The following is a 26,483-nucleotide window of genomic DNA, read 5'->3' on the forward strand; positions in this document are numbered from 1 at the left end:
ATCTTTTATTTTTGGGAGACCTAATTTCCTCCTTTCCTTTTTTTTAAATTGAGGTAAAATATTAGGTACTGATGTTAGCTGTGGGCTCATCATAATGGCCTTTATTATAATGAGACACTGATGATCACATGATTCTTTCATTCTGTTAGTGTGATGCATGAAATTGATTGCATTTGTGAGTGTTGAACCTTCCTTGGCAAGGAAAAGAGTCTTGAATCATTTTCTGTTTTTTTAAAAAAAATTTTATTTATTAAAAAAAAATTTCTAATGGAGGTATTAGGGATTGAACCCAGGCCCTGGTGCATACTGAACATATGCTCTACCACTGAGCTATACCCACCCCCCATTTTCTGTTTTTCTTCAAATTCTTTTCAGAGTAAGCAAGATCAAAGTCCTAAATTAAACCCAAGCACACATATGCATGTGAGCACATACACACAGAGATACCGAATTCAGGTAACAATTAGGTACTAATCATGCTAATGATTTGAATTGGCTTTTCTCACTGACTCACTTCTATATAATTTCTAGTTCTGAGAGTATTCTTTTCTTTAAAATAGTAAAGTTGTTTTAATTTATATTGATTGTGGGAGAAAATTTATGCCCAATATAGCCATTAAGAAAATGGAAATAGAAGAAACTCTTAATCCTTGACATTTGTATTCCCGGCGATAAGTGGAGAAAGAAAAAGTAAAAATTGGGAAATTATATCAAATACGTACTTTTATACCTTTTTTAAAGTAAAAACTTTATATGTCTTATACATTGTCTTTTTCAAATGGCATTCATTCTTGTTATAATCATGTCTTTAGGTTTTGGGGGGCAGGGTTTCTGATTTATGAATATGTCAGATAGAATATAGACAGCATTGAATTGTTCTTGTAAGCTGGTAGAGCATGAAATAAAGTCTTAGGAAGTGGGATAGTGAAGATGTGGAGGGACTGACAATCTTAAGTGTATAATTTATGTATTGAGAAGGAAGGGACGAAGAACATTGATCGTGTTTTAGTGCAAAGGAGTAGTAATATTTTACATAGTGTGGATGATTGAAATATCACTGCCATTCCAGATGGCACGGCTTTGTGGGTGCTGAAGGTGAAGTTATTCTCAGATCATTCACACCTTTTTATGCTTAGTGATAGCATAAGGTGCGGAGAATGACTCTCAAGGAGGATAGGTTTCACCGTAATTGTAGGAAATGATATTTTAGCTTAGGATATAGATTGGCTTTTTAGTGTCAGAAGCGTCCACGTTAGTTTTTCCTGAGTACAGAATGGACTAGGTATGTCGGATTAGGAGTTGTTTTTGTTTTAAAGAAACGGCATTTGCTTCTTTGGCTCCTCAGGTACTACTTGTACAACCTGATGTTCCAGACCTGGAAGGCCTACGTGCATCAGCAGCGGGAGATGAGGAACAAGTACATGAGAGCCGAGGGCCACGGTGAGAAGAGGAAGTACATTTCTGAAGAAAATGCCTTGTCTACTTGTTTTTCTCTTTTATTAAGACTTTATTTTTGTAGAGCAGTTTTAGATTCAGAGCAAAATTTCGGCAGAGGTACAGTAATTGCTGATATACCTACTCCCCCCGCATGCAGAGCCTCCCCATTATCAATATCCCCCATCACAGGATGCACTTGTTACAACTAATGAACCTACAATGACACGTCATAATCATTCAAAGCCCGTAGTTTAACATCAGGGCTCACTCTTGGTGCTATACATTCTGTGGGTTTGAGCAAACGTATAATGACATGTAGCCATCATTATGGTATCATAGGGTATTTTCACTGCCCTACAAATCCTCTGTGCTCTACCTGTTTAGTTCATCCCCACTGGCAACTGCTGATCTTTTTACTGTCTTCGTAGTTTTGCCTTTTCCGGAATGTCATAGTTGGAATCTTACAGTATGTAGCTGTTCAGATTGGCTTCTTTTACTTAGTAATATGCATTTCAGTTTGCTCCATGTCTTTAATGGCTTGATAGCTGATTTCTTTTCAGTGCCGTATAATATTCCACTGTCTGGATGTATCACAGTTTATTTTTCCATTCATCTACTGAAAGACATCTTGGTTGTTTCCAAATTTGGGCAGTTATGACTAAAGCTGCTGTAAATATCTGTGTGCAAGTTTTTGTGTGGACATAAGTTTTCAGCTCTTTTGGTTAAGTACCAAGGGAGTGTGATTGCTGGATCAATATGGTAAGAGTATGCTGAGTTTTGTAAGAAAATACCAAACTGTCTTCCAAAGTGGCTGTACCATTTTGCATTCCCACCAGCACTGAATGAGCTTCTGTTGCTCCACATCCCCACCAGCATTTGGTGGTGTTAGTGTTTTGGATTTTGGCCATTTTAAAAGGTGTATAGAGGTATCTCATTTTAATTTGTGTTTCCCTGATGACATAATGATGTGAAACATCTTTTCATATGGTTATTTGCCATCTGTATATCTTCTTTGGTAAGTGTTTAGGTTCTTTTGCCCATTTTTAATTGAATTATTTGTCTTGTTGAGTTTTAAGAATTCTTTGTGTATTTTGGGTAATAATCCTTTGTCAGATGTCTTTTGCAAATAGTTTCTTCCACTCTATGGCTTATCTTCTCATTCTCTTGACATGGTCTTTTACAGAGCAAAAGTTTTTAATTTTAATGAAGTCCAGCTTATCAGTTTTTTCTTTCATGGATCAAGCCTTTGGTGTTGTATCTAAAAAGTCATCACCATACCCAGGATCATCTAGGTTTTCTCTTACGTTGTCATCTAAGAGTTATTTAAAGTTATTTTCCTCATAAAATGAGGAAGTGCTATATTCTCTATTTTCTATAAGATAGTTGTAGAATTAGTATTATTTCTTCTTTAAATATTTGGTAAAATTCTCCATGAAATTTTCTGAGCCTGGAGTTCTTTCTCTTTGTTGGAGAGCCTTAAACTTTGAATTCAAGTTTTTAAATAGATACAAGACTATTCAGGTTATCTGTTTCTTCTTGAACAATTTTTGTTAGTTTGTGTCTTTCAAGGAACTGGTCCATTTCAAATACATTGTTGAATTTATGGGCGTAGAGTCATTTGAAGTCATGTCATTATTACAATGTTTATGTCTCCAGGGTCTATAGTGATAGCGTCTCTTTTGCTCCTAGTATTGGTAATTTGTGTCTTCAGCCTTTTATTCTCTGTCTCTGGCTAGAGCTTTATCAATTCTATCGATCTTTTCAAATAACCAGCTTATCTGTTTATTAGATTTTTTTTCCCCTATTGTTTTTCTGTTTCCAGGTTACGTTTGTTTGTTTTTTTTCACCCCCAGGTTTCTTGATTTCTGCTCCTGCTTTTATTATAGTCTAACTTCTCCAAGGTTTGGTTTTAATTTGCTCTTCTTTTTCTGATGTCTTAAAGGGCAAACTGAGATTATTGATTTGTGACTTTTCCATTTTTCTAACGTAAGCATTTACTGCTGTAAAGCTTCCTTTAAGCACTGCTTTAACTGCATCCCTCAGATTTTAATATTTGCAGTCATGTTTTCATTCAGTGTAAAATGTTTTCTAATTTCATTTAAGATGTCCTTTTTGACCCATTAGATTATTTAGAAGTGGTTTAAATCCTATATTGGGGATTTTCCAACATCTTTCTGTTATTGACCTTTTAGTTTATCCCATTATCATCAGAGAACAGACTTAGTATAATTTCAGTTCTTTCAAATTTGTTCAGGGTTTTTTATGTGGCCCAGAATATGCTCTCTCTTGTGAAAGTTCCATACTGAGGAATCTGCATTCTGCTATTTTATGTTGTTATTTATAGTTATGATAACTACAGCTATGTTATGGAGTAGAAGAAAAAGTCACTTGATATATTAAGATAAAAAGTTATTTCTGACAACATGACAGTTGTTTTAGGCCATGCCCACAGACTCCGGGGACTGTTCATTCACTCTTAACACTGTTAAATAAAAAGTCTGCAAGTACTTTCAGGCCTAAAGGAAGCATGGTTTTCAAAATGTCATCAGAATCATGGCAGAGACAGTTAATGCAGATTCCTGGGTTCCACACTCAGAAGATAATAGCTTGTGTTTATTGGAGACACTTCTCATTGATAATCTTCCTTTCCTGTTTGCACACCTACCTCTAAAGGAGGCACCAATCTGCAGATAAGGAACTTGTGTAGGGTTACTTAGCTAAGTGACGAGGTCAGTGTTCAGACCCACCCTGTCTTACTCAGGAGCCTGAACTCTGAAGCAGAGCACCTTGCTTGTCCTTGTTGCCCGAGGTGCGCTGATTGCTCAGGTTGGGGATGGGCGTGAGGAAGCTACATGTTAAATTCTTTTCCGTATTTTGACTTGACTTGTCAGCAGCTATGAAATGCAAAGTATAGTTGTAGTTCTACTGACCACATTTTGGAGAATGTCCTGAACATGGTTTACATGATTTTATTTTCTCCTCTGTATTCTAAAAAGAACAGAAGTTTACTTTACTAATGATGACTTTCATAGTGAAAATGGAATTTACCACAAAAGGAGACCTGTGGACCTTTGCACTTCCCATATCTAGTAAATTGTTTCCTCTAGGATCATTACTGGTCCTTTTTATTCTGTTTCTCAAACAGATATAAACAGGTGCAGATAGTACCCTTTCCTTTTGTCTTGCTTATTCTATTTCACAGTTATTGTTTCACACAGCACATTTTTTTATTGAGTTATAGTCATCTTACAATGTTGTGTCAAATTCCAGTGTAGAGCACAATTTTTCAGTTATACGTGAACATACATATATTCATTGTCACATTTTTTTTCCTCTTTGAGAGCACATTTTATAACATGACTTGTTTCTAACTTTATATAATGGAAATTTTAAAATATCTACAAAGTTGAAAGGTAGAACGTGAACCTCCATGTACCTACCCATCACATAACTAGCTTCCAGTAATTACTGACTCACGCTAGTCTTATTACATCCATATTCCCATTCGCTTCTCTACCTCCTGTGTTATTTCATCTGTAAATGTTGCAGAATATAACTCTTAAAAAAGGGTTTTAAAATAAAGGATTTCTGAACAGCGCAGAACCTTGATTTTCCTTTAAATGTTTTGTAACTGTCGTCACTGATAGAACCATTCTTCACATGTACTTGGATCCTTGTTAATTTTGTAGAGCTTCACAACTTTTCCAGCAGGGGGCACTTGAAGACCGGAGGAATTTAGATATTCAAAGGAGGGATGAGTCCTAGAGCCTTTGAGCTTTCCTCTAACCCAGTGTAACACATCTCCCCCCACCCCTTTTTGAAAATCTCTTTGGTGCCTCTAGACGCAAAACAAAAGATGCGGCAGGCCTGGAAGTCCTGGTTGATCTACGTGGTTTTTCGTAGGACCAAACTTCAGATGCAGACCACCGCCCTGGAGTTTAGGCAGCGGAGTATTTTGTGGTGAGTGTGCTACATTGCCCTACAGATAAGCAGCATTTTTTTACCTCAGCCTTGACCTATGCCGCTGGAAAGCCAGCATAAAAAACCCACCTTAAAACAATGTTTTGAACATACATGATGCCTAATAAGTATTTACTGATAACTTGTTCAGCACTAAGGTCAAATTTTCACAACGTCGTAAGTAATGCTGAGTATTTATGTGTTCTAAACCGTGTGTTAAGTTTGTGTGTGTGCATTTTTTAATGTAAAATGTCTCATTTACTCATTACCATAAACTATAAAATAACTACTGTTGTACAGATTAAGATATACAAGCTCAGTAAAGTTACTCAGCCTTTCTGAGACTTAATGTTTAAGTTGTAGGTGGCAGAACTAGAGCTCACCCATCCGTCTTTCTGATGCCAAAGCTCATGCCCTTAATAGCTGCTCTGGAGTGCATCTCAGCAGCGTTGTCCACATGTTGGAGGGACCTGAGTTAGTCCACTTGGAAAGCCAGATGTGTATAACAGTGAGCTGCTTTATAATGGGACTGATTCCATTGTGCCTTGTCCCCAGTGGTCCTCTGGTGTTCTGAATGGCAGCATATTGAAAGCTCAGTTCCTGCCCGAGAGAGCTGGGCCCTGTATGTATCATGGGTGAGAGCAGAGTCTTTGCAGCTAGAGTGACTTGGGTTGAAATCCCTGTTCCAACAAGTGTTATTGGGTCATTTCACCTCTCCAAAGCTCACTTTCCTCATCTGTGAATTAGGCACACCATTAAGCATCTTTCAGGGTTGTCATGGGAAATAAGGTAGTATCTGTAAAGTATTTAGCATAGTATCCAGAACATCAGTGGACATAAAGAAGTTACTTAGATTTTTTTCTGTTATTTAAAGTTTTTTCAGCAAATATTTTATTTATTTATTTTTTCAGCAAATATTTTAAATGCTGAGTAAGTTCTGCTAGAGTTTATGGGAGGATTTTTCTATATAATTTTATTTATTCAATGTATTTATTGAGAACTTAAAATGTTGCTGATACTACATTGGGTGCTGGGGTTACATTCAGGGAATTTACAATTCCCTAAAAAAAGATAAATAATAATGCAAGATAGCTTGAGATTTTGAAGTGAGTGGTAACAGCTAAGCATGGCTTAGGTTAGGAGGAGAGAGATTCTGGTGAGTTAAAGTGACCAGGCAAAGTGAATGTTTCTGTAAAGCAGAGGTTGCAAACTCTCATTTCCACGTTAACTGTTTTCCGACAGCAAATTAGAGAATAAACAGGAAAGAAACCAAGGCTAGAATGAAACCTAGCCAGTTCAGGAGGAAAAGCAGGGATCCATCCATCAAGCCTGGAAATCTGAAAGCCACTTTTTTGACAGTTTATTCTATGAAATCTCTTGTTTTTTTTTTTTTTAAATGTTGACAGTGATTTTTTTTTTTTTAACCGTGCCTAAGCTAAACCGAGCATGTCTGTAGTGTCGAAGGCTGTATCTGACCTTAGGAACCATTCAGTTTCCCACCCTTAATCGCAGCCCTAAAGACTGTTTCTAGGTTGTTTTCTTCAATGGTAGATCTAACAGATATCAGTCTAGAGGTGGCACCATGAGGGAGAGGGACTTGAGCTGAGAGTCTGCCCTCTCTGCCCCTCTCTTGTCCAGCTGGCTTTTTTCTGACTGGTTCCATCTTGGGTTTGCTCTTGGACAGGGTGTGGTGGCGCGAGTGGAGACAGCGCCTGGGACAGGTCCGGGTGGGCCGCGCTCTCCACGCCTCCGCTGTGAAGCACAGTGCCCGGAGCCTCCAGCTGCAGGTGAGTCCAGCAGACTCAGGTTTTGGTGCCCTTTGTCCACGTCATCAGGTCCCGCACCCACAGAGTGTGGGCTCAGACTCCCAAGCAGAAGGCTGACCAACAGGCCGCTGCCTCTGCTGAGCCCTCCCTGCAGCTCAAGGAGCTGAAGGGCGCCTGGGAGGCAGAAGCACCATGGAAGGCTGGCGTCTTCAGCAGACAGAAGCCACTAGTAGGAACGTGCTGTGTGTGATTGCCAGTGGTGTTTAGAGAGCTCCTGCTAACTGTGGAAAGGGGTTTGTGAATTATAAATGTGTTGAAAGAAGCAACAGTATATTCTTTATTTCCTCATTATTCTTTTCCTACAGCAAATTAGAAAATAATGAGGGCAGAAAAGAAACTAAGACTGGAAAGAAAACCTTTTTTTTTTTCTTCCCATATAATTTTCCTTATCTCTAAAGAGTTCTTTTTGGGAAAGCTACTATGTTTTGGTCAGTTATAAAGGCCCAGCATCTGTACAAAAACTATGCTGTGGTGAAGCTTTCTTGTGGCCTTTGATAGACCCTCTGAATTTCTGTCACTTTTTCATGTTCCCTGGGTACATATTATAGGGCTGCCAAGTCAGTTACAGAGAATAGGCTAGGAAAGAGGAGGAAAAGAAGTGCCTGTTACTGTATGTAGGAGTAATAGCTTTTTAACGTGACAACATTTTATATCGTCCATGTGAGTATATGCAGTATTTGAGATCACATGCAGACAGCACAGATCAGGGGTCAGCTGCCTTGCTCACGGGTCAGATTTCGCCAGCTGCCTATTGTCGCACATCAAGTCTTACTGAGATGCGGTTACATCTACTCATTTATGTATTGTCTGAGCTGTTTTCTGGCTATAATGACAGAGTTGAGTAGTTGCAACAGAGACCGTACCTTATGGCCTGCAAAGCCCAAAATAGTTCTTATCTGACCCTTTTTTAAGAAAAAAATTTGCTGGATCTCTGAACTTGTAAGTTCTTCAGAAGCAATAGCAAGGAAATAGACACAGTTCTTGCCAGTGGTAATAGCAGTACGAGCAGGAGCAGCAGGGTTTATCGTGGCCTCCCTGTCCAAGGTGCTGGACCGCGTGCTTTATGTACATTATCTCAGTTAATTTCAAAATTATTTTTTAAATCCCATAATATTATAGGTTAAATAACTTGAACGAGGATCACACACTTAGCAAAGTCAGAACCAGCATGAAAACCCAAGCAGCCTGCTAACCACAGAGCCATTCGCTTAACCATCTTCCTGCCTATTCCTCAATAGACTTATACTCTCTGGAGGGAGCAGAACTGACGAATGCAAGAATGCCAGTAGCACGGGGACATGACGAGGCTGATTCTGTCACTGATGGACGCCAGCTGTGTGTCCCTTTCCTCCTTAGAAATAGCTCCTGCCTTGATACTGAAGTCATTGTTCTCTTGTGTTCTTTTTCACTTGTGAAAATGTGTGCGTATATACATGTAAAGTATAAATGTTCTGGCGGTGTATAGTTAGGAAACTTATGACTGGTGTCACACTGTACATTTACTTTGCAACTTGCTTTTTTATGCAGCAGTTTATTTTTGAGGTTTATCCATGTTGACCCATAGAGATCTGTTCACTGTATAATATGCCCTTGTACGAATAAGGCTCCGTTTATCTGCTCACTGCTGCTGAACTGTTGATTCCTTCTGATGACTTTTTTTGCAAGTACAAAAACAGTGTTGCAGAGAGTGTTCTAGAACACAGATTCTTGTGCAAGAGTCTGAGACTTTCCTCTGGTTCCTGGAAGTGAGGCTGCTGGGGCTGTGGGTGTTCATCTCTTCATCCTTACCCCACAAAGCCCCGTTGCTCTCCAGTGCTGTGCGGGTTTACCTGCTAAAATTTCAGTTCTCTTTCTTTCGGCCTCATCAGCACTTTGCATGGCCAGACTGGGTCATTGTCACCAACTCAATAGGTGTGAAGTGGTGTTTATTGTTGCTTTAGTTTACATCTCACTGATTCCTAGTGAAGCCCAGCATCTTTTCAGATGCTTGTTTGCTATTTGGGTTTCTGTGTTTGAGCTTGTGTACATCCCTCACTCCTTTTTTTCTGTTGAGTTATTTGGCTTTTTCTTACTGTTTTGTGGATATTGCTGTAGATTCTGCTTACTGACCTCTTGACTGTTTTGTACGTTGCAAGTACTTTCTTCCAGTCTGTAGCTTGTTTCTGCTTTTGTTTTTTAAATGCAGGCACTGGGGATTGAACCCAGGCCCTGTATATGCTAAGCACACTCTCTGTCGCTGAGCTGTGACCTCCCCCCACAGCTTGTTTTTTTGCTTTATCATGCTTTTTTTTTTTTTATACAAGTGTTATTTCAGTGTAACCTAATTTAATCTTTTATCTTGTGATTTGGTCTTTAATCCATTTTGGGTTTAATTTTTATAAGTTGTGTGAAACAGGGTCTTCATTTATCACTTTCCTCATGGGTAATTAATTGCCGCAGCAGTATTTACTGATTAGTTTATCCTTTATCCTTTTTTCTTTCCCCCTTTGTCCTTTCTCTACTGATTATTAGTCCACCTTCATTATAGAGCAAGGTCCCATTTGCTCATGGGTCCATTCTGGGCTCTTCATTCCATTGGTCTGTGTGTCTGTCTCTGAGCCAATACCATGCTGATATAGTTATGATTTAATGAAGCATCTGCTTCATTAAATCATTAAGAAAGAGCAAAGATTCTCTAGTCAGACTGCCCAGGTGGAAATTCTGCCTCCGTCACCTACTATTCACTTTGTGCCTTTGAATGAGTTACTTAATCTCCCTGTACCTAAGGTTTCTTATCTGTAAGTAGATAATAATGGTACCTGCCTCATAGGATTGGTAAGGATTAAGTGTGATGATATGTGTTAATAATATGCTTAGAGCAGTGCTTGGAGTATGGAACTCCTCTGTAAATGCTCACTGTATATCACTACTCCTTGATCTTACTGTATGGCTTCATATATGGAGAGAGACCTTCTTGTTCTTTTTAAAAATTGTCTTGGCTTCCTTTATCTTATTAATTTTAGGATCAGCTTGTCAAGTTCCACAACAAAGCCTACTAGGATTTTTATTGTAATACACTGACTTTTTATGTTAGATTGGAGAAAACTGCCACGTTGGTGATACTGAGTCTCCCACTGCATGAACCTGATGGAGCTCGTGCTGTGCTGATGAGCATGGGAGGGTAGGAAGGATTAGGCCATGAGGTGGCGAGGGGGCCCATGTAGCAAGGCTTCGCGGGCTGTGCTGGTAAAGGCTTTGGCTCTTACTCTGGGGAAGAGAGAAAGGTACTGGCTTTGATGGAGGAGTGGTATGGTCACACCTCCCTCTTAACAGGATCCCTCTGGTTCGTTGTGTGCTGCCTTTTGAGGAAGAAGGGGAGAGAGAGATGAGTGTGTGTTTATAGTTTCAAGAAGAAACAATGGAAAAATGGAACAAAAACCAACGGAAAGTGATTACCTATGGGGAAAGGAGTAACAGTGTAGGAAGAAAGTACTTCTGTGAATTTACTGTGTTACATAGTTTTAACTTTGGAACCATGTTAAATATTGTATATAATTAAAAAATAAAAAGGAAAAAGCCAATCCCTAGGATTTTAAAGCACACTGAGAAACTCATACCAGGTTTGTAGCAGTGACTCCACAGAAAAGAGTTACTTCAAGTAAATTTAAAATGCAGTATTTTGATTGTTCATCCCTAGTGGGATGTATTCTAAGGACACAGAGAACTACTAAGAAATCTGACATTGTGTTCAGTAGTCTTGTTGGTAGCAGATTTGAATTGTTGAAACTATTATTGCTACATTGTAAGGTAAAGCAAATAACTGTGACAGCATCACTAGGAAGCACGATTTTCAGTGTAAAAGGAAAGATTACAGAAATTAAAAGAAATTAAAAGTAATTAAGTAATCAGAGAAATTAAGTAAAAGTCACGTAATCTGAAAATGGAAGTGTAAATATCAGTATGGACTCATGATTTTTTTTAACCTAGAAAAGTGAGTTGCCAACTCTATTTACTGAAAAGACTTAGAAGCAGTGGCAATAATAAAGCATTTAGCATCCCTAGTGCCCACATTGTGGTCTCTACTGTTTCCCACTAAAAGAAACTGATGCTTTGTGGAGAAATGGCTGATTCCAGGTCTAGAGCAGGAAGTAGGCATCCTGTGCCAAGGAGATGGTGTGCGGAAGGTGAGGGAATCAACAGAGGCTACTGGGGTCGTGTCCGAGGAACTCATGTAGGCCTTAAGATAGAACAGTTTGAAGATCAAAAAGAACAATGACTACAGTGGATTGAAAATGTACCAAATATATAAAAATAGATGCATTTGTAATGAGGGAAAAAAAGAGCTCATTGGTCACAATTTTGTGTTGTGAGAGCATTAATTCAATTCTTTGGAAATTAATGAAGGCCAAAATCAAGCATGCATCCTGCCTTTCCTGTCCAAACTGATCTCTGAGAAACTGGAGGGTTCATGAGAGGAGGTTTATGTGTAGAATTCCAGTTAATAACTGCAGGAGTGTTAGAATTAGAAAATCACTGTTTTGCTGCCCCAGGTGAGAAAATGGATCTAGGCAGCAGCCACCTGGTAGAAAGGTGACAGGGAGATACGAGGAGGGGGTCAGACTGATGCCGTCTGAAGCCACTAAACAACCTTGGCGTGGCTAGAACTGTGGCAGCTGGCCACCATGTGGTGTGACAGGAAGTCCCCAGCAGCACTCCAGATGTATTCGTGCCTAAAATTTGCACATGACTGCAGCCAAGCCTAACGTGAATCTGACTTTCAGCTCATGGGAAATACAGGGCTCAGAGGGACAAGCTAAAGACACTTAGAGAAGACAATCAGCCAAATGTAAAACATGGGACAGTTTATACGATAAATGACCTGGTTTCTCTAGCAGATTGGTGGCATGAAAGAGAAAAAAGGGAGGAAAATTGGCAAATAAAATGAAGATATTGAAGTGACATAACAACCAAAACAAATGGAAAAGGGCTACTGTGGCTGTTGTGCTAAGACAGACCACAGAAGATCAAGGATAAAAGCAGGGAGAGCAGTCTGGAGGTGGTGACAGAGTTCCAGGAGAGATTTCAGACCAGGAAGGTAGCAAGATGGTGTTGGAGTCTGGGTACGTTCTGAAGGTGTTGCTGACAGGGTTTGCTAATGGATAGGGAAGCTGTGAAGTTTCAGAGAAAAAGTCCAACAGAACTCCTGGGGTTTTGGTCTAAGTAACTGGCACGATGGAATGGCTATTTACTGAAGTGGGGGATCTGGAGGGAGGGGCAGGTTTGTGGGAAGGAATTAGGGGGCGCTCCATGCTGAGGTCCCGGTTAGGCCTCTTGAACGTCCGCTGGGAGGCGTCGGGGAGGCAGCTGGGTGTATGTGTGGAATCCTGAGGTCAGGCCCAGACCCGAGATGTAGACTCGGGGGTCCTCAGCTAGCAGGTGGCATTTAAAGCCATGAGACTGGGTGGGAGCACAGAGGGAGTGGTTGTCGCTGGTGGACAGGCTCCAGGACCGAGCCTGTGAGGTGAAGAGGTGAGAACCAGCAGCAGGAACAAAGGGGAGATGACATCCTGAAAGCCAGGTGAGGGCAGGTGTGACAGGCCGTGTCAGAAGCTTCTGGCAGGTCAGGGAAGGTGAGGACTGAGACGTGACCTTTGGATTGAGCAACGTGGAGGTCATTCACCCTCGATAAGAGTAGTTTCAGTGAGCCTGTCAGGGAGAGCGTTCAAGAAAGCCTCCTTGGGGGAAGAGAAAGTAGAAAGTAAGACAGCTCTTTTGAGGAGTTTCGAAAGGAAAGGGAAGCACTTGGGTGTTAGCTGGGTGGCAGAGTGTGGTCTCGAGAAGGGTGTGAGTTGTTCATTTGAGGATCCCTGATTTATCCCCTTCAGGAAGTATTTGTGACAGTGATCTTTTCCCCCCAGCCTTTTAATTTTGACAGATACCAAATCACAGAAAAGGTGGGTAGACAACTATGTACTCTTCACTAGCTTAACCTATGGTTAACATCTTACCACATTTGCTTTCCCTCGAGTATATCAGTATATTTCTTAAGTTTTTCTGAGCTGCTTTAAAGTTGCAGACATTAACTTACCCTGAATACTCCAACTCATATCTCCTAAAAACAAGGATGTCCTCCTGTATAACTGCAGTGTCACTGTCGTGTCTAAGAAATTTAATATTGATACAGTAATATGTAAAATACAGATCATACTCAAACTGTATATTGTTCTTTTAATGTCAGGTCCAGGGTCCAGTCAGAGGTCACCCATTGCTTTTGATGGTCACATCCCTGAAGGGGTTTTGTTTTTTTTTTTCAGAATGGGAGAAATAAGAGCACATTCGAATCCTGATATAAAAAAATCTAGCAGAGAGTGAGAAGTGATGATGCAGGTTGGGGTTGGGGGGATTTCCAGTGACGAACTTGAGGTGTTGAGAGGAGTTGGGAGTGGGGCTGACCTTTGGTAGAAACGTGGACAGTTTGTCCAGAGTGGCAGGAGCGAAGACAGAGCCTGTGGCAGGTGAATAGACACGGCAGAGCTTGAGAAAACTGTCTTTTGATTGCTTTTATTCTCATGGTGAAATAGGGGAAATGGTATTCAGCTGAGGGGAAGGAAAGGTGAGGTGTTACAGGTTTAAGAAAAGAGGGTATGAAGTCATCTGACAGTCCTCGTCAGACCAGGGCATGCATATCGCTGAGCTGCGTATCGCTGAGCTGCACGAAGGCTTTCCCCAGGGCGCGCATTTATGGACGGTCTTCAGGGAACCTTCAGTTTCTGTGGGTACACTTACTTCCCGCAAACTAACGTGCCTGAGAACGGGCTCTTGACAGTCGGCTTCCTCCCACTTTGGAGGAAAAGGCAGACCCTCGGCTCTCCCAGGTTAATTCTGTCCCCCCTTGGATTGTCCACGCTTCTTGTCTGTTCATTGATTTTATTATTCCTCTTTTCTTCTTCTTCTTAATCCAGGAAAAAAACTTACTGTCTGGAGGCAGGATGCCCTTCTTAAAGATCCTTTCACCCCAAATTCCCATTACATATGATCCTGCCTGGGGATTGCCACTTCCTTGTTTCTAATTTTAGCCTTTCTGGTGTGTCTGTGTCTCTTTTCCTGCCTCCCTTGACCGTTGTCTTTTCTCTGGTTTTCAGGCTTGGTCACGGTGGCAGGAACAGCTCCTGCATGTCTGGAGGGAGAGACAGAAGGTGGTCTCCGCTGTGAAACACCACCAGCACTGGCAACAGCGGAGAGCCCTGAAGGCCTGGCTTGAGTATCTGCAGGTGCGCAGAGTGAAGAGGCAGCGGAACGGTGAGCAGGAGGGTCTGGGCTCAGGGGCAGAGGGTGGGTCACAGTTCCCAGTCTTCCTGCCACCAGTGGTGCTGATTTATTAAGAGAAGATAACCATCTTATGCCACAAATTTTGGAAAATGGAGATTGAGGTAGAAAGTACATCATCCTCAGTTCTCATATAAGTTATTTCATTCTGGTTTTCTTCAGTATTTCATTCAATATATTTAATTCAATAGGACTTTAATTATGCTATAAATACTGTGATTATTATGATTCATATGATGCAGTTTTGTATCTTGCTTTTTCACACATCTAATTAATAATTCCCTGTGTCTTTAAGTGTTCTTTAGAAATGTTTTTTTTTTAATGATTGTATTTTATAGGATGGCATACCTTAATCTACTTAGCCTTTCTTCTATTAATAGATATTTGAATTGTTTGTTTGTCCCCAGTTATGCAGATACATGTGATTTATGATGTTGAGTTTTCTGAACACTGTTCTAATGGTTTCATTTCCCCATAAGCGTTCAGAAGCAGTAATAAATAAGTCATGATTGTTGGTACTTTTTGTACTTTGGTTTCTTGAGCCTACGCAGGAGTGAGTCAAGCACTGCGCCGGGGTTGGGCTCTCTGGCTTCCTCTAGGCCTCCCTGCACAGCCTCCCTGGGCTGCCAGCACAGTCTTTTGGGAGAGTGAGTGTGTCTGTGTGAGAACAGTGACAGGGGACCAGCTGTCCGGTTGTCCATACCTGGAAGGTGAAGGCATGAAGCTGTTAAATGATGAGCTGCAGACTAGCGTGCCTCCAGTTATGGCATTCTAATTCCAGGACCTAAACTCATCAGACTGTCAGCTAGTATTAAAAGGAGATGGAGCTGGCAGCCTGTATCAGCCTGGCTGAAAGCTCAAAAAAGCGTTTGCCAGCATAGGGACCTAGTTGTGTGTCATTGACTCAGACCCTAGGAGCCTTGGTCCTTTGCTGTAGCCCTTTTCTCTTTCCTTGGAGAGGAGAGATGTAGCTAAGAGATTCCTAACAACCCTCCCATGTTTAAGAATCTTTTGTTCTAAGATTCCTTGTGGGAGCAGCCTTGTCCCTGCTGCCTGCTGCTAGTGGGTTTCAGCCTGTCTTAAAGATGCTTCCAGCTCCTCACCCAGGCTTGAGGGGGCAGCACCTAAGTTGTTTTCCCTGTTGCAGAGACGGCCGAGCGATTCCACCACGTCACCATGCTCCAGACACACTTCTGTGATTGGCAGTGGGCTTGGGAGCGGAGGGAGAGCCTGCACGCCCACCACGCCCGGGTGGAGGGGCTGGCCAGGAGGATGGTGCTGCGGAGGGCTCTTACTCACTGGAAACACTGTATCCTTTCACCACCCAGCCCTGCCCACCACGTCGCCAGGGCAGCAGCCCAGCAGCCTGCAAGACACAGGAGTCAGAAGAGTCACGGAAAACAGTCACCCGACAGTTTAAGGCAGTCAGCACTGACTGCTCTGCTGACGTCTTTAAAATTGTTTTTTTGTTTAAATTGGGAATATTCATACAAAAAAGTGTGTATAACAAACATTTGTAGTTTAAAGAATAACAGTAAAATGAACATCACTCAAAAAATAGAACACTGCTTACACCCATGTGTGTCCTCCCCCTCAGAGGCATTCCTGCTGTCCTGATTTTGTTATCATTTCATTGCTTTTCTCTACCCAGCAGATGGTGGAGATCGCCATGGCCATTTCTGCTTCAGAAATTTTTCATTTCCGTTTCAGAAAGCCACCTGTCCTTGGTGGCCCTGTCATTATGATCATAGCTTCCATTCATTGAGCTGTTACTGTGTACATGCGTCTCGTGTTAACCACCTTAATCCTCATAGCAACCCTGTGGAGTACGTGTCACCATCTCCATCTTACATATGAGACAGATTTGGAGGCTAAGTGACTTTCAAACTCACAGCATGTATTGGCCAAGCCAGGATGTTTTAACCTAGGCCTTTGACTCCAGTGCCCCTTCTTAATCACTGTCCCTACCACACTGTGCCCAGGTGTGGGATTTTGACCCCACTGCACATTCACCCACATAGTCATTTGTTCACTGAACTCTTGCTTTGTTTTAAACTCCTGCCTAAGTTCTGGAATACAGGGAAACTTAGAGACTAGCTCATTCGTCTGGTAAGGAAAATAGACGTGAAAGTTGGTCTTTATAATATGGTGTGGTAAGGAGGTTTGTATTAGGTCCTGTGGAGATCTAGCCCAGGAGGTGGTGTTTGAGCTGAGTTTAAGCCTTGGGAGATGACATGTTCTCCTGGCGGGGAGGTCAGGAAGGGCATTCCAGGTGGCAGGAGTGGCACTGGTACAGGTGGGACGAGGAGGGATATCCAGGGGTGGCAACCAGGGTCCGCAGTGAGTGCTGGAGTATGGAGGGCAGTGGGGAGGTGGCAGGCTGAGGACCGGCCCATAGAGCCCTTGTGTGCAGTGGTCAGAAATTTGGGCTTAATCCCAGTGGCACCAGGGGTCCTCTGCAGATTTTTGAGAAGAGAGCGATGCAGCACTGATCTGTTCTGCAGGAAGGTTGAGGCTAGATGGTAGGAGGGAGGCTACCGTCCAGGGGGACCAGTCTGTGTGGGGACAAGTCCAGCACACTGCACAGTGCTGCCAGCGGGGACAGAATGGGAGACCTGGGAGGAGAGCAGATGGACTTGGCAACCAAGTAGATGGAGCAAGTTGGAGGAGAAAATGTTTAAAAATAACTCCAAGGTTTTTAGCTGAAACGTTCGGCTGGATTGTGACACCAAAACAGAACGCAGGAGACCAGGTTCTGCTTAGATGTTGAAATGTTCACTGAAATTGGTGGCATTTTATCTCCGCTGGTTTTGCCTCTCGTGAAGTGGGGAGAAAGGCAGGACCAGCTGTTTGACAAGTAACTCACATGGTTCCTCTTAGTCCACCTTTCCCTGGGTCATCAGACCAGACAGAGGTGGACCCCAGCCCGCCTGGCATGCCCGTCATCTCCTGCAGCCAGGGCCCTTCAGGTGGGTCACTGGGATCCCGGGTGGGGGCAGGACCTTGTTGAGAGGAGCGGCCTTAACTCCTGCAGATGTGCTGCTGTGTGCAGAGGACGCTGCCCGGCGAAAGGCGGCAGAAGAGCACCGACAGCACACCTTGCTGGTAAGAGCGCTGCAGCCTTGTGAGGCCCTGTGTCAGCCTGACCCAGGCGTCCACTCCAGGGCCCGGGCCCCACCCTGCCCTGCACGCACATCTGGTCAGCTTCCGTCATGGAGTCCTTCTTCACCGCAGCGTTCCTATTTTCATCTTGGATCAGAGGGGTGATGGTGTAGGGTCAGAGGGCTTTGGAGCTGTGGAGGAACCTTAGAAGTGATCTAGTCCTGGGTTTTTTACATGGCAGACCCCTGTTTAATGGTGGGAGCCTCGTCTTCGCAGTCAGTCAAAGCAGAGGTGCTGTGGGTGAAGCAAGGTTGGGGAGTAGTCCCCATTCTGCTGGCTGCTCTCCCCCACCCTCACACGCCACATGGCCTTCAGACACTTCAGGAGCCTCTGGGGGTCCACAGAGCACAATATGAAAACCTCAAATCACTTCACTTCTGTCTCAGAAAACTGAAGCCCAGGCTGTGGGGGAATGGGCTTTGCTTCGTCCCACGTGAGGCATTCTTGACAGAGCTGGAGTCAGGCCAGCATGTCCTGCCCCTGCCCCACCCCCTGCTCATCAAGGATTCCTTCTCTTCCCTCTATTCTGCTCTTGCAAAACTGCATTTAAAATTGTGTAAGTATACACGTTGACCCCACATGGTAAAAAACAAAAAACAAAAAAAACCCACCCCATAGGCTAAAAGTCTATCTCTTTCCTGACTTTTCTGCGAGGCAGAGTTGATGTTTTGACCTTTGTCTCGTGTTCCCGTCTGGGTCACAGGGATCCCTGCGGTCAGAGGTGAGGGAGTATTTGCCCCTGTGCAGTATCTGTGGATGGAGGGAGCGGTCCCGCAGCTGTTTACTGAGTGCCTACTGTGCGGGCTGGCTGGTATCCGGCTCCCAGTCGGCTCTCGGAGCAGAGAACACTCTCAGGGGCACGGGAGCAGCTGTGAGCAGCCACAGCTGAGCTTCTTGCCACCTTCTCGGGCACTGCGCTTGTTACAGACGCACCACTGATTTGTGTCCCTCTCCTCTTCACAGCGTTTTTGCTTTAGAGCCCTGAGAGACAATGTGAGCTGTGCTCATCTCCAACGAATAAGAAGGAATCTCGCTCATCGGCAGCGTGATGTCATGGTGAGGTTCCTCTGCTGATGGCCATTTGTTCATTTTTTTTTTTAAACCTTTGTGCTTGGAGGTTTATTCAGACCGTTAGACTCTAAAACCTTCGTGTCCATTTTCTTCAGTAATTCACACCAGAGGATAGAGAAACCCTTGTTTTTCTCTTGTTTAATCCCATTTTTTAAATCTGTTTGCTAAGAAAATTGATAGTTGAATAAGAGGTCAGGGACTGTGGATTCCAACCTTGAACTGGGGACATACTTCAAGACTTGCATTCCAGGAGCCTCTGGTTGTGTTTGCACTGTGAGACCATTGTCTTCAGTGGTTGATTTACCTGAGGGCAACAAACATTCTATCTCTACTTGTAGATTGTGTTTCTGGGTGTAGGAGGATGGGGTGTTCTAACTATGAAGATGTTCAAAAGTACAGAAAAATATGAAGAACAGTATAATAAACATCTATCTGCTTTACTATCTAAATTTAATAGTTATTATAAGGAAAAAGCAAATGTAAAATCGGTAATTAACGTTTGCTTCTCTTTTTTTCCTGAATTATTTCCAAGTAAATTACAGACATTGTGACACTTCACACCTAAACATTTCGGCATGTGTATTATCGCCCCCAAATTTCCCTTCATAGCCACAGTGTCATTCTCATTCCTAAAATGAACAGTATTCACTAATATTATCCAATACTCGGCCCATATTCAGATTTCCACCGTTGCCCCCAAAATGTCTTTATAGCTGTTTTTTTTTCAAATCAGGATTCAGTTAAGGATTGATTACTCACTATATTTGGTTATGTCTTTTTAGACTCTTGATCAGTAACGGTCCCCTCTCCCGCTCACTTCTTTTCTTTAACTTGTTTATTTTTTAATTCTGGTAAAATACATAACAAAATGTACCATGTTAATCATTTTAAGTGTACAGTGTAGTGGCATTAAGTACATTCACATTATTGTGCAACCATCCCCACCATCCATCTCCAGAACTTTTTAAATCTTGCAAAACTGAAACGCTGCACATTAGACAATAACTGCTGTTCTCCTCCTCCTCCCCCAGCCCCTGGCAACCACCGTTCTCCTTTTTGTCTCTGAACTTGACTGTTCTAGGTGCCTCCTATTTACGGTATTTACTTTTTGTGACTGGCTGATTTCACTTAGCATTAATGTACCCTGTTTTCTAAAATAACATTGACTTTTTGAAAAGGAAGACAAGTTATTCTGTACAGTCATCCATTTTCTCCATTTTCTCCATTTTTCTGTTTCCTTTTAATGTCACTTTATTTTCCTTGTTACTGTGTAGCTTTTGTAAACTAGAAGTTAGATCTAAGGGCTTGATTAGGCTGAAGTTAAACCTCTTGGCAAGACTGCTTCGTAGGCAGTAACACGTGGTAAGATCAGCTCTGATTTCTGAAGCGGCCTTGTCTTCCGTGAGGCCCAGATTCACAGTGCCTTTTTCACTTCTGATTTCCATAGATTTGGAAAGACCCAGCTTTTTGCCATTTATATTGACTCAGAATAGTTCTACATAGCTAGCTTAGCCATAATTGTTTCGTAAGCTGTTATATGTTGGGTGCTCCAGACTGAGGTGAGTCCTGCCTTGGGGGAGCTTGCAGTTGTCCGGAGTTAAGGATTTGCTAACTTGCGGGTTAGGAGAAGTCATTTTACCTTTCTCCTTAATAAATGTCTGTTTCCTCCCTGTTTTGCTTCAGCTCCTGCACAGGTTCTGGAACCTCTGGCAGTCTCGGGTTGAGCAGAGGGAGGACAGGAAGCAGCTCCCCTTCCTGCATGCTGCCTCAGACCACTGCAGGTGGGACTGGCCCTCCAGGCCCCCTGGGACCCACTGTGGCTGACGCAGTGGTCTCCAGCAGTCACCACTCACCCTTCGGCATGCGTTACTGTGGCAGGTTCAGAAAGGCCCTGCTGTAAACCAGTGGTTCCTGAGCTTGCGTTTTCCTTTTGGTTGATGAGGTGGGTGGTGGAATGAGGGTGTTCTGCTGGTTCTCAGCCACCACAGCTTGAAGTAGGGGCCTGCCAGCTCACTGCCGCAGTTTTCAGGCTTTAGTGATGTTCACATCTTGGGATTTATGCATTGATACTGTTACAGGGATGGCCCAGGCATGTCAATATTTGTGGCTTGGCCTTGGAGGGTGTAGAGAGAGTCTTCAATTTTTTAGAGTTATCATTTAAATAAAAGCACCACATGTCCACAGGAAGAACTCAGAATGTATAGGAAAGAAGTAGAAAGTGAAAAATAAGGGCTGCTTAGACCCCTCCCTCTGACCCCTTAGTCTTACTGTTCAGGAGGAACCACACTATCTGCTTTTTCTTGCTTCAGGAAATGTTCAATATGCCCTCCCCCCATAGTATAATTAACCTAAGTTGCATAGTTACAGGTCCAATTTTGGAGCACTTTTTAATGAGTCAGTGAGAATTGCAGTATTTGAATGAATTTGGAATTGTCGGGGTATACCATTACTCTGAATCCTGGTTTACAAAGCTGAATGTGATTCTCACTGTCAGTATCACTGTGTGAAAGCATGTCACAGACCCAGGTGGTCCTAAACAGGCCCCAGAGTTTGGCCATAAAATCAGAAAATTCAGGATATTTGCAGGATTCCATTCATATTACCTGAGTTCCAGGAACACTGTGCTTGTGGTCTCATTAAGTTTACAAGAAAGTTGTCAGATTTTGGGGGCTAGTAGCCACAGTTCAAAATCGGGTTGGCAGATTTCATGTCAGAAATCAGGTTCTTATTTCCCTCTCCTAGAATGAAACCCGTGGGGCGTCTTTAATGCTCCAAGTGTACCCACACCCAGATTTACCTGCCTTAAAATCAGAACTTTATAAAAACCTGAAACCTAGAAGTGGGACAGGCAGTTACCTCAGTGTTGTGTGTTTCATTTCAGAATATCATTGCTACGCAAGTGTATCAAATTGTGGTTACAGTATACTCAGAAGAGGCGGACACAGCAGGTACGGAGTTCTTCAGAGCAGGGAGCTCTGCTGGCTTACAGTCTTAGACCCATTAGCTTTGGAAAGATTCTTGGAAAAGGCCTGTGCCAAGAGGTCCGGTGGTCTGGTTGGAAGAGAGGGTGTTGTGAAAAGCTCAGAAGTATCTGCCCCAGGCCCCTCCAGCAATGGCAGAAAGTCTGCATAACTCCCATCTCTTCATCTGCTTTGAAAGTGCAAGCTCTTCTCTCTGCAAGTGCTGAGCTTGTCAGCCGTTCCGTTCACATCTTTACCCAAGTCACTGATGGTATTTCTCAGCCATCCTACCACCCAGGGGGACCTTCAGGAGATGCTGGGAAAGGTGCAGAGCCTCAGCACCCTCTCCTAGTGCTGAACGGTGTGAGACCCAGGTACCCACAGCGGTGGGTGGAGGTGAGGGCAGGTTGAGAAAGACTGGTTCAGTTCCATTTAAGAAAGACTTACTGAGCCACTGCTATGCCTCAGACACAGTGCTGAGCACTGAGGATACAGCAATGATACAAAGCAGACAGAATTCCTGCTCCTGCAGGGCGTGGAGTTTAGCCCCTGGGTGGCTCTCATGAGGGGTAGCTGTCTGGAGTGCTGAAGCGAGGACTCCACGTTCAGGCTTGGGGGGTTGTGTGCTTGATTGATGATGTCTGCATGGGCCATGCAGTGGGAAGTGGTGCTAAGCCTGCCTCTGCTTGGCTGTCCCTGCAGTGAAACAGGGAGGGCACACACCAGACTCCTCCCACTTATTTTTGGGCTGCCCTCTCCAACCCCCCCAATCTGCTGCCAACACGTGGATCTAAAGAGTTTAGCTGGTTCATTGCAGTTTGAGGTGACATCCAGACTCCTTTGGGAGCTGGTACTGTCCATTTGTGTTACCACTGTCGCCGCCCCTTCCCAGCTGCAGGCTGGCCAGTCAAGCTGCAGTGCTTCCCCGAGGTCCTCTGCTCCTGTGTCCCCGGTGCCTTTGCTTCTGTTCCCGCTGCCCTCTCAGCTCAGGTGTTACCTCTCTTCCCCCGGCCCTGCCTCACGGGCAGCTTTCTCAGGGTGGTGTTTGCCAGCCTCCCTCCCTGCCAGGCTGTCCTGCCTCTGAACTGTGGGCAAAGCGTAGGTGCTGACTAGTGTGAGTGAGTGAATAGTGAGCTGTTGGTGATTGCCTCAAGAATCACCTCACTTCTTGGTGGATGAAGGGGACAAACCCAGGGCATGGCTTGTTTTTGTATCACCTTTGCCTCCCACACCTAGAGAATGCTTAGAAGTGGTGCATTCTCTAACCTTTGGACTATGTGGCTGTTCATGAAAGGACACTGCCAGTTGGTCTCTTAAGCTCATTTAATGCAAGTGAACAGAATGTAAAGAAAGAGCCCTCTTAGGAAAAGAATGTGAGTGCCAGAGTTGAAAGGTTGTGTTTATTCAAGGTGGAAAAGAAGCAAAGGGTCTCTTTTAGTTCCTTTCTGGAGAAAGAGCTCCTGGACCCTGGGGCCCAGCACTGGCAAAGGTCAAGGGTCAGAGCTCTTATCTCCCCTGTGGCTCTGGCACAGCCCGCCCAGCAGAAGGTCTGAAAAATAGTTGGAGCCCTGCTTAGTTGCTGTTGTTTTTTAAAAAACCTGGAGCTAACCGTCTGACTGTCGTCTCTTGGTTTAGATATCCAAGGAGCACATCAGTTCTTCCTATTTTAGGAAAAAATAAAAGTATTATTTACTGTGAGTTCTTTCTATTTACAAAAGTAATATATAAAGAATGAAAAGAATGTTTGCTAATTGTCGAAGCTGGGTGTTAAGCTTGTGGGGGTTCATTATACTTTTGCTCCTGCTCTTGTTTACATTTGAAAATGCCCGTCAGCAACATGTAGACACAGAAAATGTGGGAAGTGTAGGGAGACATAAAGAAGGAAAAAAATGTCCATTTGGTGAGTAAACCTGGTATTTTTTTCCCTCCATGTGGGTAGGAGTGTTGTGTGTCTGTGTGTTCATAAACACATGCAGAGGCACACTGTTTAGTTTTCTATTGCTCTGTAAAAATATCACCCCAAACTCAGTGGCATAAAGCAACCACTGTTTCATTATCTTAAGGACTCTAAGGGTCAAAAATTGAGACAGGACATAGCAAGGGTGGCTGGTATCTGCTCCATGATTCCTGGGGCCTCAGCTGGGAAAATTCTGATGGCAGGGGGTTGGAATCTTCTACAAGTTTCTTCACTCATGTGTCTGGTTCCTGGGCTGGAATGACTCGGGGAAGACAGGGATCCACTGGGACTGTTAACCAGAGCTCCTGTGTACGACCTCTCTGAGAGGTTTGGACTTCCTGACAGCATGGCAGCCTCTGCGAGGTCAGACTTCCTGTGTTGCAGCCCAGGGCTCCGTACGTGAGTGTCCAGTGAGCAGGAGAGAAGCTGTGTGGCCCCTCATGACCCAGCCTCCCAGGTCACTTAGTGTCCCTTTCACCATATTCTGTTGGTCAGAGTAGGCACTGTCCACCCGGATTCAAAGGAAGGAAGATCAGAGAACATGGAGCCTTGTTGTAAAAACTGCCACACATTGGTATGCTTTCCCCTCAAATTTTGGATCGTGGAGGCATACAGATTCTTAGGTCATTGTCTGGCTTCCTACTGATGTATCAGTGAAATAGTAGTAGCCTTTTGTAGTTACATAACAATTTAAAGCCTCTGTATTACAAATAAACATAAAATCAAAAGATACATTACAGAGTAAGGGCAATACTGAGAACACATGACAGAGGACTAATACGTTTAAGGTTCAGAAAGCCCATGTATGTCATTGAGTTAAGTGCTGACAGTCAAATAGTAAAGTGGGCAACTGGTATGAACACTTAGGCTGTAGGGAAAAAAATTTAGATAAGTATATATCCAGGCACACATACATAAATATATGAAGAGATGCTTAACTCATTTTTAATTAAAGGGGAAAATTTTCATCTATCATGTTTCATTTTTACCTATCATGTTGGCAAAGATTAAAAATAATGATTTTTATTTAAAAAATTTTTACGTAGAAAGCAACTCTCCCTTGAAAGTGTGACCCTGAAAGGTCTTTTTCCTTTTTTTAATATGAAGTACAAATAAAGGTCAGTCATTGTTTTACTTTAGGTGTTGCAGGCGAGAGCAGATGGTCACTTCCAGCAGAGAGCCCTGCCGGCAGCCTTCCAGGCCTGGAGAAGACTCTGGCGGCGGCACCAGCAGGAGAGCGCCCTCAGTGCGAGAGCGGTGCGCTTCCACAGGTTCGCCCGCGTCAGGCCTCTTGGGTCTAACTCCGCCGCCCACACAGCCGTTTGCTTTACTCTTCAGCCTGCCAGTCCCCTAGGCCCTGGTTCTTCCTGGATGTTCAATAATGTGGGCTCATTGATCTCATCTAGCAGGAAGAGACAGCCAGCGTTCCCCCTGGGAAAACTTCGGTCCATCTTTGCAGCAAGGGCTTTCAGAACAGCCTGGGTTTTATGCCCCTTCCCTCATTACACGCCACAGTGAGCTGCGTAAAGCTGCCCATTAACCTTCTGGATCAGAGCGTGGTTGGACCTTGCATCACTTGGCTGGCTTTCTTGAGCATGATTTCCTTGAAACACTTGGTTCCTATTCTGCTAAACCTGGCCTTTTGAAGTCTTGAAATTATAGTCATCAACAAAATTAGGACAGACAAGAAACAGAGCTCCATCTTTTTAGCTCCTACAGGGTAGACTTACCCATAGCAGGTCCTTGCTCCCTGCTGGCGGAATTCAGTGAAGGAATCGTTGATGACTGGCTGTGGGTCTCCCTGTCTCCCGCTGTGGTGGGTGTGGTGTGACTGGGGAGAGGAAACTACAGAAGCTCTTTCGCCTTGACACCATCATCTTCGCTAATCCATTTCCTCCCCACAGCAGTCCTGCAAGAGTAGGATCAAAATGATAAACAACCCACCCACGTAACAGCCAGGAAGCCGCAGAGCCAGGGTTTACGCTGAGGTCTCCCTGATTCCAAAGTCCAAATACTTTCTACTGAATCAAGAGGAAGATCTTTTTGATGACTTGGTAGGAACTTTAAATCTTTGTGAGGAGGTCAGACTGATAGACAAGAAACAAATGAGGAACAGTTCAGCAGCTTAGATCCGTGTGTCCTGTTACGTCAGCCACAGGGTCCTCCAGAGCTCAGAGCTAGTCCTGGAGAGGCTTGCTCTGAGCTGGAGGGGCCGAGGGTGGTGGTGGGAATGGGTGGCATGAGCGGGACCAGACTAGGGGCTGCCTGATCCTACAGGTAGATAAGGCCCTAGTGTCTGAGCAGGAGCATGGCACTGGGAAAGTGGCAGTTTTGGAGACGGCCCTGTCTGTGGGCAGTGTATGTCTAATTAAGACAGAGAAACAAGGGATAGGGGACATGCACTGGGAGAAGCTGCAGTGATCTTGACTTGGGAGGGTGCTGAATGCTGGTTTGAGGGAATCGGCCAGAACTCGGGACTCCTTAGCAGAGTCCAAGGAGATGCGTTTAGGGGGCAGCCACAAGGACAAGAGGTGGACATGGGGCTAGCACTTGGCTCTGCTTCTCCTGCAGAGAGCGGCTCTGCCTTTCCTTAGTTCCTGTGTTGAGGTCTGGTGTAAGATTCATGCGAAAAATGGCTTCGCTACCTAAAACACTCATACACGCCCCTTTGTTTCCTTTACAATTGAAGTCTTGCTTGGTGCTGTTGCTTTTTCGTATTTTGGCATTTTGTGGGGGCCAGAAATTGAGAGTGCCTTCAAAGTAGCCAAGAGGAGCTCCTAAAAGGGCTGTGGTTGGGGGGACAGG

The 26,483-nt window shown here is 43.7% G+C and overlaps 1 protein-coding gene across 10 annotated transcripts in view; it reads left to right on the plus strand.

Moving 5' to 3' along the window:
- Positions 1-26,483, plus strand: part of SFI1 (SFI1 centrin binding protein) — a 65,148-nt gene that overhangs the window by 23,028 nt on the left and 15,637 nt on the right. For all 10 annotated transcript variants that reach the window (XM_045514591.2, XM_045514508.2, XM_074356792.1 and 7 more), the window contains 10 exons: positions 1,346-1,440; positions 5,280-5,397; positions 7,082-7,184; positions 14,345-14,501; positions 15,676-15,837; positions 17,563-17,633; positions 18,654-18,746; positions 20,445-20,542; positions 21,643-21,709; positions 24,819-24,949. In XM_045514591.2, the coding sequence (XP_045370547.1) occupies positions 1,346-1,440; positions 5,280-5,397; positions 7,082-7,184; positions 14,345-14,501; positions 15,676-15,837; positions 17,563-17,633; positions 18,654-18,746; positions 20,445-20,542; positions 21,643-21,709; positions 24,819-24,949 (1,095 nt within the window). The remainder of the gene's footprint in view (positions 1-1,345; positions 1,441-5,279; positions 5,398-7,081; positions 7,185-14,344; positions 14,502-15,675; positions 15,838-17,562; positions 17,634-18,653; positions 18,747-20,444; positions 20,543-21,642; positions 21,710-24,818; positions 24,950-26,483) is intronic.

This window comes from Camelus bactrianus, chromosome 32 (assembly GCF_048773025.1).
Source record: "Camelus bactrianus isolate YW-2024 breed Bactrian camel chromosome 32, ASM4877302v1, whole genome shotgun sequence".
NCBI lineage: Eukaryota > Metazoa > Chordata > Mammalia > Artiodactyla > Camelidae > Camelus > Camelus bactrianus.